We start from the raw sequence: 11,140 nt of genomic DNA on the forward strand, positions 1-11,140 counted from the left end.
CAACAGCCTGGCATCCCCAATGGCACTCATCTGGCATCAGCAAGGAAATGCACACACTGCGAATGACTCATTGCTTTTGGGGTTTTGTATTTCCGTATTTGTATGTTCTAAACCGGCTGTTTGCTTTTTAAACTATTTTCTCAAATTCTGCAAATTGCTTTCGAAATTTTATACGGAAAAAAACGTTTGACCAGACCAGTTTGGAGGTAAATGTTGCCACACACTATGGAAAGGGGAAGAATCTGATGTGGCAGTGCCATTTTGAACGGCAGTCCAACATAAGGCAAACTAGCCTTCCATAAAAGCAGTGGTGGGGGATATGCAATCTTAAACGCAATTTAATTTGAAGGTTTGGGGGATGAAATCTGTCTTGTCTATGTAAATGTGTTCAGAATTAGAGTCTTAACGCCAAACTGAATGTAATGCTAAGCTAAGCCAAGAGTGGGGTACCTTTGCCTCCCTAGGCCCCAGGCAGCCTAGGCAACGGTCAAGGAAGATGAGAGTTGCCAACTAACATCACCTGCAGGGGCTCAGGTTCCCCACTGCTACGCTACATGCATTGTTAGGAAGCCTGTCAGTATTTTTAAATCAATCACGCAAGGGAACAGATCATTGAGATCAGAGTATGTGTTACTCTCCCCATGGCAGTCCTGACAAAAACCATTCTCGCCATATGGTTGGGGATAATAGTAGTTTGAGAGAGGTCTGGACCACAATGCAGAAGAAGAGGGTTAAATCTCCCCTCCGCATGCTGCTGCAGTCCTAAGGACTCCCCCACCAATTTTAAAAACAACTGATTTCACATTCCATGTTGTCTGACGCTAAAAGTTGAATAATCAAACAGTGTTTCACGCTGACCAGTTACAGGGCGCAGAGAAACAAAGGCAAAACAGATTTTAAATGTCACGGTGTTATGATGGACAGGAATTTAAGAGGCTAAATTCAACTTTGTCACTTTATTCAAATTTTCAAAATAGCCTTTATTCTACTTGTTTTTAGTATAAAAAGTCCACAAGTTAAGTGCACCACAGTGTTTACAGAGAGACCTAGAATCCCAACCTTTCATTAACAGTCAGCTGTATGGTTGACCATGACACATACAACACACAGAAAATTAAGATAAAATATATTCACCAAATCTGATAATTTTTTTTAATTCATAAAAACAAAAGCAAACAACAACAAAAAAGATTGAGGATCCCTGAAATATTCTTCTTAACTCTAATAAGACTTCATTGTACCCAAGCCACTTTGTAAAGTTTGAATCTAAAACAAAACAAAAAACCAACCCATCAAAGCCAGCACCTTTGCATGCTGATTGACATCCAACAGACCTTCTCGTCTCTCTAGCCTGAATAACATTCCGTACAGTTTTGTTATCAATACACCGGGTTGCTTTTTTTCCCCCTTAAAAAAAATTGTTTCATTTTCAGCTCTCATTTCCATTTTTATTTTGAAAAGTACAGGAAGCATTTAATGAAATGTCGTGTTTCTGGCACCAAAACATGGCTTCAGTTAGAATCTTAATGTGCAAAGGAGTCCAAGATCACTTAAGAGTGTAGAAAAATCTCGGGCCAACACTCTAGCTGCATACCTTCCTAGCAAAGGAACAGAGAGCGAAAGTGAGGAGAAGGAACTGGCTGGAGGGTTCTGAAATTGAGAACTTAGCCCACCAGTCCTGCTTCTCGAATAGGCATCGATGCCCTCCCTCCCAAAAGAATTCTATCCGGCTACCTTTCTCCCCAGCACCACTGATTCTATGGAAGAAGAAAGAGGATGCATTATCTTAATCCTATTCATTGGCAACAGGCATTATCTGCAAGCTTTATATGATACTTGGAAGCTAGGCTTTCTTCCAGACTTCCGTTTCTCCCCCCTCCCGTCCCTTTCTCACCACCCCCACCCCACCCCCTGGTTTTATATATAGTTGATTAATAAAAGCCAAAAGAGAGAGAGAGAGAGTGCTGCAGTGAAAGCACTTCTCCAGTGGAATTAAAAGGGAAATCTGTGGGGCAGCTCAGCTTGCGTTCATTTCACAATTTAACCCCCAAAGTTTGAGAGAGGCACTCCTACCATTGCATGGTTTTTGTATTTAAAGTTTGCTTTTTTTAATTTTTAAAAAGAAAAAAGTGCCTGAAGGGACAGGGCACCAGGAAGACACCCCGCATCATCATGTGTCTAAACTGCAACTCCAGGTTAATACGACTAAAGCGGTTACATTGTGAGAAGTGCTGACAGTATGTGATGTCGTTCCTTTACACCAATGTAGCCCCCCCCTTCTTTCACTAGATGGTGTAGCCGCCGTCAGAGCCTCCCATGTAGAAGTTGCCCTTCCGTTGCGTCACTAGAACGTTGGCGCCCTGCATGACAGCCAGCTGGGCCGCGTTGGGGGGGCAGCCGGGAGGCGGGGGCTGGAAGAGAAAAACAGCAACCTGTTAATGGGGGGTGGAAAAGCATATTGAAGGTGCAACAAGCAAGCAGCCCCCAGACTGTCCATGGGCTGCCAAGCAGGGCTCCAAAAACCAGGGTTTAAACAAGAATTTGGGAGGTTGGGCAACATGGCATCCAAACCACATTCAGTCTGTGGGCTGCGTGCTAAAAAGGCAGTATTACAGCAATGTAATGCGGGTGGCACTGTGGGTTAAACCACAGAGCCTAGGACTTGCTGATCAGAAGGTTGGTGGTTCGAATCCTCGCCACGGGGTGAGCTCCTGTTGCTCGGTCCCAGCTCCTGCCAACCTAGCAGTTCAAAAGCACGTCAAAGTGCAAGTAGATAAATAGGTACAGCTCCGGCGGGAAGGTAAACAGTGTTTCCGTGTGCTGCTCTGGTTCGCCAGAAGCGGCTTAGTCATGCTGGCCACATGACCCGGAAGCTGTACGCCAGATCCCTTGGCCAATAAAGCAAGATGAGCGCCGCAACCCCTGAGTCAGCCAGGACTGGACCTAATGATCAGGGGTCCCTTTACCTTTACTAATGCTTAATACCAGTGAATGATGCAGACTGTTCTGCACAAATGATCCTATAAAGTTGCCTTCAACCAAGCAAGACCGTTAATCCATCTAGCTCAGAGCTAGGAACTGTCAACTGGCAGAACTCCACCCAGGTCTGGGGCAGAGACGCCTTCCCAGCCCTACTCAAAAGACCCCTTTAGCTGAGATGTCATGGACTGAACCTGGGATTCTGTCATTCGCTGAGCAAGTTGTCCCTGCCTCCACATACCAGCAGTGATTTACAATTGCAGACCACACAGCGGTACCTGTGGTGGGACTATATGCTTGCCCAGCCACCTCGGCTAGTTCTGCAGCCAGCAGCAGTCAGCTGCGAAAAACAAACGGCAACATGCTGTGCATTGGCAGACAAAACGCAGCACAGATTTATTTCCATGCATTTTTTTTTAAAGGCATGGCCTAGAAAGGCAAGGCAGCAGGAGGGCTGCACACAGTAGAAGCGCTCATGGACCGTCCTGAAGCCAACAAACCTCGCAAAGATCCAGCCTATGGCCTTTGCCTCTCCCCGATGGTTTTGCAAAACCTAACTTCTGCAAAGCTGGGCTTTCCAGAAGAAAAGGGGGCACCCCCTCGGAAGGAGATAATCCCCTCCCAAAGATGGCAGCCTACCCACAGAGGGCAAAGCATCCTTGCGGTAGCTTCAGTGCACAAACCGGAACTGAAGGAAATTAGCTACTTTTATGTTCTCACTAAGGGACGCGGGTGGCGCTGTGGGTTAAACCACAGAGCCTAGGACTTGCCGATCAGAAGGTCGGCGGTTCAAATCCCCGCAACGGGGTGAGCTCCTGTTGCTCGGTCCCTGCTCCTGCCAACCTAGCAGCTCGAAAGCACTTCAAAGTGCATGTAGATAAATAGGTACCGCTCCGGCGGGAAAGTAAACGGCGTTTCCGTGTGCTCCTCTGGTTCGCCAGAAATGGCTTAGTCATAATGGCCATGTGACCCAGAAGCTGTATGCCGGCTCCCTTGGCCAGTAAAGCGAGATGAGCGCCACAACACCAGAGTTGGCCATGACTGGACCTAATGGTCAGGGGTCCCTTTACCTTTTAACTTCTGCAAAGCTGGGCTTTCCGGAAGAAAAGAGGGCATCCCCTAGGAAAAGAGATAATCCCCACCCAAAGATGGCAGCCTACCCCCTGAGGGCAAAGCATCCTTGCGGTAGCTTCAGTGCACAAACCGGAACTGAAGGAAATTAGCTACTTTTATGTTCTCACTAAACTTTAGAGAAGCTCAGGAAAATCAGGCTGTTTGGTGTTTTCTCGGGCTGATCTCATGGCTCGTCTACCACAATTTACACCCAGAGTGAAGCTTGTGGCCGAAAGACCCTATAATCCCTTTCAACAATGAAACGCTGCCGATTCCTCTGCTGGGTTAGCACTACAGGTATTTGCTTTGATACTGCTTAGTTTGCATACCAGGTTCTCCAGCAATAAACAATCCCTGACATAATTTTTAAGCACCTCCCCCTTCCCCAGACTATTTTAAAAACAAGAAAGATGCAATCACTCTACTTACAGGAATATTAGCAGGGGCACCAGTTGCAAACCGTGCTCCCGCATCGAAGCCCCCTTCAACAAGAACAGTGGACCCAGGAGGATAGACAGGGCCCACCGGGTAAAATGCCAGGGGAACTGAAGAGCCCATTGGACCCATAGCCATGGATTGAGCCATAGGAAGATACAGGGAGGCACCAGGATAAGCTGCAGACATGGTAGGTACGGTGGCAGCTCCGGGGTGCACAAAACTTGGGCGGTAGAGCTGCAGGGAGAGAGAGAGAGAGAGCACAGAAAAGGTTTCTTATTCCAAGGCCCCTTAATCAGAAACCTTACACCTCAACACATCAAACTTAGAAAAAAGTGGCTTATTGCCACTGACAACAGAAATGCATTTTATGAATTTAAGAACATATGAAATGACTTGCTAAAACAGACCATTAAGCCCGCAGCATTTTATTTCTAGCAGCAGACAGCCAGGTGCTACTGGCAAACTCGCAAGCAAGAGATGTAAGGCTGACAGTCTCGGCCTGTTTGTTTGTAGCACCTGGTGCATATCCGTCATGGCATGTCCAACAGGTAGATCGCGGGGGTGTCTCAGGTAGACTGGCCAACCCCCCCCCAAAGCTCAACAACTTCTGTCAACACCCACCCCCCCCAAAAAATGACAATGGGTAGATCACAGCCAGTCTTTTTATACTGTGAGTAGATCGCAGCCTCTTGGGAGTTGAATGTGCCTGCCCTGTAACATGTAGGGAAAAACATAAATCCATGGGACACACTGAATCACAGCAGCTCCCTAGAATTTAAGGCAGGCATCCCCAACTTTCGGCCCTCCAGATGTTTTGGACTACAATTCCCATCATCCCTGACCACTGGTGCTGTTAGCTAGGGATCATGGGAGTTGTAGGCCCAACCTGGAGGGCCACAGGTTGGGATGCCTGATTTAAGGCAAAACTCCTTCCCAGGCACTCTTCTAAATTTGGGGACCAAGCCCAAGACTGTAAGCAAACATGCCTAGAAATTACTCTGCCGCCAACTGACCTGCCTACCTCCTCTTCCCATTTTGGAACAGAGCTACTCCATCAAAACAGAAGGAGCCATCAATTGATATCTGAACAACTGGCAGTAGTAGCCAGCATTGAATGTTGATACCTGGTGCCTGTTTTAAGAGGTCAAGAGTGTAAGCAGCACTATCAGCCACAGCAGCCTCTTGCTTCTAAAACCCTCCTTCATCATCTCCACAGTTTAAATTTTGACTGCAAGCTCAGGGTGAAGACCTGTCTTCTTTGCTTGAGTTACTCAGTAAAATGTTGTGCATATAGATTTCCATTATGTATTTTAAAAATACAAAGATTGGCCCTAGCCCATCCTGAATAAAAGTAGGTAAACACACAAACACACACAAATACATTCAGCTATGATGAAATTAAAAGCGGGTGTAACAGTTCATCTAAAATCCACCATCATTGCTACCTTAAACCTGGCAGCTAATAGCTAGATTTCCAAAAGATGCTTATCCCCAAATAAGTCCCCAAGAGAAGAGAGATGCAAGATGTTGAACCAGGTCTCTTCACACCTCTCGGTCCTCTTGCAGTCCTTGGTACATGAATGATAAACCCAAGAGTGGGGGGTATTGTGGGACAGAATAAATGAGGCAGTTATCTTAGGCAGCTTGGGACTCAGCTGGTAAAGATGCAGATGGACTCTCAATTCCCATCATCCCCACCAGCATAGCCAATGGTAAAGGATTATGGGAATTGTAGTCCAGCACCATCAGGTACTCCACTTCTGTGGGGAAGGGTTTGATAAAAGATTTTTAAAAGGGAGAAATAAACAGCAACAACCTTGAGGTGTACTCAGAAGGCAGAAGGGAACTATAACACTGGTATAATGTGCTCTCTGTACAGTGGTACCCCGCAAGACGAACGCCTCGGAAGACGAAAAACTCGCTAGACGAAAGAGTTTTTCGTTTTCTTAGCCGCTTCGCGAGATGCATTTCCCTATGGGCTTGCTTCGCATGACGAAGCTTGCCCCGCAAGCTCCAGGGATAGCGGGGAAGCGCAGCGCGCCTTCCCCTCTGTCCCCGGACCTGTTCTGAAGGCTGGCGGCGGGGAGAAGATCGCTTCTCCCCACCGCCAGCCCCGCAATCTCCGGGGACAGCGGGGAAGCGCAGCGCGTCTTCCCCGCTGTCCCCAGACCTGGTCTGAAGGCGGTCTCCATAGGAACGCATTGATTGATTTTCAATGCATTCCTATGGGAAACCGTGCTTCGCAAGAAGAAAAACTCGCAAGAAGAAAAAACTTGCGGAACGAATTAATTTCGTCTTGCGAGGCACCACTGTAAACCATTGTCATTGGAAGCTGAGTCACCATGTGCTACACAATTCAAAGCCGGTTAGGCTTAGCAAAGGCACTAAGCTCAGCAAGACCCTTATGAGAATGGTGCCATATCAACTCTTCGTTGCCACAGTGGCATGTTATGGGCATACTACCACCCCTTATGAGATCAACAGGTGTTGACACAAAGTTTGAAAGCAAGTTGTCTCTGTTGCCATGCAGGACCCAGGATCACGATGAAGCATCCAGACACGCAAACGTTTGCATGTGGCTAAGGCAGGGCTTGGAAAGTCTATATTTGAAGTTAAAAATGCCACAGTGGGTGAGTTAGTTGAGAATACACTACTGTAAGCAGCAATTCCATCCCCGCCATCCTTACTAATCAGTACTGTTATCTTTATTAGTGGGGAAATGCCTTTGGTCTGATTCAGCAGGCCTAGTCTTACATTCTTATAAAAGAAGAAGAAGGTACGTACTTCAGAGTAAGCGGGAGGGCCCTCGGTGTAAGGTGGAGCCTGAGGAAGCTGTATGGTCTGTGGGAAGACTGTTGGATTACCAAGAGGCTGAACCGCGTAGGAAGGCTGTGTAGGATATTGACCTAAGAGGAAAAGTTAATCAATGTTAGCACAATGGTTCTTGCTGCAAAAGAACAGGAAGCATGTGAGGTCAGGGAAACACTTATCTGAAAGAAAGAAAACAGATCTGAAAGAAGAGAGATACCTAAACAGCAGAAGGTCTAAAGACAACAAAACATCTCCTAGAAAATTACATCTGCAGGAAGCTACCTAGAAAATGAGGGATGAATGAAGGAGGCTCAGCTGGTGTCATTTAAACCTGCTCTCCTACCAGGCTTAAGACCAAAAGTAGTCAATCATTATTTTTTTATAAAATTGATGATGCCATCTCATGGGGACCATAAGTATCTTTCAGAAGTTAGCAAGAGAAGGACTGCTTAATCATTCTTCCCACAGACACCAAACCCATTTTCATTATTAAACTGATTTAACAGTGAAACACTGAAATCCATCATTGGTGGTCTAAACAAGTATCTACTCCAATGGGATTACTTTGCCCATTTGGTACAGTCCCCCCAACCCATATTTCTTTCCACAGCAGGGCTGGCCTGCTTTTTACACCTCGTCATAAAGTTAGGCCATTCAACCTGTTACAAATATCTACTAGGTAAGCATTATGCAGAATTTCAACTACAAGGGGTTAGCTTATACTGGAAACTTTGTAGGTATCTATAGAAACTGGATAGCATTGGTGTGGGCCAGAATGCTCAAGCAATCAGATTGTTCTGAAAATTGAAAAGAGTCAAGCTGATCTATAGCAGAAGTAGTCAACATGATGTTCTCCAGATGTTGTGGCAATTCCTCCCATCATCCCCCACCAGCATTACCAGGGGCCAGGGACAATGGGAGCTGGAGCCCAGCAACACATAGAGGGCACTATGCTGGCTTCCGCCAAGCTTTTCTTAATGCTTCAGCTCCCTGGCTGCACAAGAACAAGATGAAAGGACACAAAGAGAAAATCCAGGACAGGGAGCTCCTATCATCAGCTTCTGAGAGACACACACACAGAGAGAGAGAGTGGTACCTCGGATTAAGTACTTAATTCATTCTGGAGGTCCGTTCTTAACCTGAAACTGTTCTTAACCTGAAGCACCACTTTAGCTAATGGGGCCTGCTGCTGCAGCTGTGCTGCAGGAGCACGCTTTCTGTTCTCATCCTGAAGCAAAGTTCTTAACCCGAGGTACTATTTCTGGGTTAATGGAGTCTGTAACCTGAAGCGTATGTAACCTGAAGCATATGTAACCCGAGGTACTACTGTATATAAAACTGTAGGCCACCTTGACAAAAAAATGGTATATGAATGAATTAATTAAATAGTATTGATTTCACTTGCTTGGAGATTTCCCAAAAAAACAGGCTGAACAGGTACTATTGCAGGTGGGGGATGTTGAAATACAGGTCAAAATACCCATTTAGGTCACAGCTCGGACTACATGATGTACCACATAGTCCATTCCATGTACGCTGCATGTAAATGTACTCACTTTACAGTGGGCAACACACTGAACTCGGGCTTAATTCCAAATGCACTGACTGGCCAGAATCTGCTTGTCAAGTCAAGTAAAATACAGTTTACTGGCATTACACCTGTCATACAGGTAGAGTAGCAAAGCAAAAATGCAGGGTGATATCCACTATGGGATTACAGTGGTACCTTGGGTTACATACGCTTCAGGTTACATACGTTTCAAGTTACAGACTCTGCTAATCCAGAAATAGTACCTCGGGTTAAGAACTTTGCTTCAGGTCAGGATGAGAACAGAAATTGTGCTCCGGCGACGCAGCAGCAGCAGGTGGCCCCATTAGCTAAAGTGATGCTTCAGGTTAAGAACAATTTCAGGTTAAGTACGGACCTCCGGAATGAATTAAGTACTTAACCTGAGGTACCACTGTACTGTCCGTCTAAGCAGGAGACACTCAAATCTTGTGATTAGTCTTAATGGTCACTGTTTATTCCTGTCCAGTCTTAATCAGGCAATAGGTGCAGCCTCCTCTGCTACCTTCCCCTGCCAGCTTCTTCCTAAGGATCTGGTACAATTTTTTCCTGTTAACTTTTCCGGCCTTCCTCAATTCACTGCCCTACCTCACCTTATGACCCAGACATTTACCAGGGACAAGAACAGCATCACAAACCACCTGCCTGGTTAGTGGTGATCCTTTTGGGCCCATAACTGCGTTTTGAGAAAGCAGTGATGGAGCGGAGAAATGTTTATCAGTCCATGCACCCTGATAGCTCAGTGGACGGAGCATGAGATTCTAAAACTCAGGGCCGTGGGTTTGAGCCCCAGTGTTGTCCTGCAATGCAGGGGGTTGGACTGGATGACCCCTGCGCTCCCTTTCCATCTCTACAATTCTATGAAAAACACCTATCAACAAACGTTCACGCGCATTTTAATAGTGCCTGTTTGGAGGGAGGGAAATCCAAGCTAACATTAGGAACTGAATACAGAACCATCGGGGGCAGCTATGCTGGACAATAACCCTGGAACACCAGGATGCGATTGGGTGCTTGGGACCTTGGATACGTGTTTGCAGGCTGCAACAGACGACACACACACATGCAAACACCCAGCACCTTCTCCTTGCAGTCCAGATCCGCTGTGCAAAAAAGGGAAGATCGCTTCCCCCCGCCCACAACCACCTAATTCCCACGGGGGCTTCCCAATCTCCACGCGACCCACCTCCCCCCAAACCCCGGCATCCAATCTCTCCCCTCCTCCCTTCATCTCTGGCTTCCAGGGCTACAGTTCCGAAGCTTTTCACGCGGGCCTGATGGAAGGGAGACCCGGTCCGGGGGAGCCCGGGTGCCCCCGCAGCACTGCGCCTGCCAGCTGCCAAGGGGCCACGTGACTCCTCCCCGTGTTCCCACAGCGCAGATCTCGAAGGGGAACGGAGGGCTTTTTCTGCCCACGAATCGCCGCCCCCCCCTTTACCCCCCACGCGGCAGCCACAGGGTTAACTTTCCGGCCAGGAGGGTTGCGTCATAGCAACCTAACATCCGCCCTTCCCCCACCCCTTCGCCCCTCCACACGCAGGCCTTTCCGAGGCTTCCCATTGGTCAGGACTGCCGCCAGTTACGGGCTAGGCCCGCAGATAACGGGACTGCGGCGCCAGCCTTAAAGGAGCAGCGCCTCGCAGCGCGCTGAGGAGACTTGGGCGGGGTTGCGGGGGGAGGAGCGGGAGGGGTCGGGGGCAGCCTCTTGCCTTTGCTGTTCATGATGGCGGCGGCGGGAAAGGCGGCTCGGTCAGCTGCGGGGGATTGCGGCGACTGTCGGCTTCGGCGGCGGAGGCGGCGGCGGTTCTTCTCGCTCAATCACTTCCTTGTTGTTGTCGTCGTCGCTGCAGCCCCGATGAGAGGGGTTACGTTCGAGCGCGTGACGTCACTCCGCAGCGCTGCCGCCAGGGAGGAAGCGCAGGGAGCGAGCGGCTGGGGGGCGTGGCCATAATGGCGAGGGGCGTGGCCTTTGGCCCTGCAGAAGGTGTTGAGGGAGAGAGGCGGGCAAGCGGGACAGGTGGTGGAGGCGATTGGCAGTATTTATTTATTTATTATTATTATTATTATTATTATTATTATTATTATTTGTAGACCACCCTCTACCCGCAGGTCTCTGGGCCGTTACAACATAACAACACAAAATACTTAATAAAAATAAAAACAACCCAATAACCACCACCCCCCATCCCCAACGCATTTTAAAAGGGTATTGGCAGTGCTTTTTCCCCTTTA

The 11,140-nt window shown here is 47.8% G+C and overlaps 1 protein-coding gene across 2 annotated transcripts; it reads right to left on the reverse strand.

Annotated features, from left to right (window-relative positions):
- Positions 1–941: 941 nt before the first annotated feature.
- DAZAP2 (DAZ associated protein 2) lies at positions 942–10,794 on the reverse strand. Of its 2 annotated transcripts, none has more exons than XM_053372433.1 (4): positions 10,618–10,794; positions 7,315–7,436; positions 4,522–4,764; positions 942–2,432 (listed from the first exon to the last, which is right to left on the reverse strand). In XM_053372433.1, the coding sequence occupies exons 1-4, from the start codon at positions 10,628–10,630 to the stop codon at positions 2,286–2,288; spliced, it is 525 nt and encodes a 174-aa protein (XP_053228408.1). In that variant the 5' UTR covers positions 10,631–10,794; the 3' UTR covers positions 942–2,285. The 2 variants fall into 2 exon arrangements, with proteins under 2 accessions (XP_053228408.1, XP_053228418.1); XM_053372443.1 differs by having other exon boundaries at positions 942–2,411; positions 10,618–10,787.
- Between the last annotated feature and the right edge of the window lie 346 nt (positions 10,795–11,140).

This window comes from Podarcis raffonei, chromosome 2 (genome assembly GCF_027172205.1).
Source record: "Podarcis raffonei isolate rPodRaf1 chromosome 2, rPodRaf1.pri, whole genome shotgun sequence".
NCBI classification, from domain to species: Eukaryota; Metazoa; Chordata; class Lepidosauria; order Squamata; family Lacertidae; genus Podarcis; species Podarcis raffonei.

Coding starts and splice junctions, on each gene's coding strand:
- DAZAP2 (XM_053372433.1), bottom strand. Junction 4,765..7,314: donor GCCCTCCCGCTTACTCTGAA/GTACGTACCTTC, acceptor CTCTCCCTGCAG/CTCTACCGCCCAAGTTTTGT. Junction 2,433..4,521: donor GTGCCCCTGCTAATATTCCT/GTAAGTAGAGTG, acceptor CCCCATTAACAG/GTTGCTGTTTTTCTCTTCCA.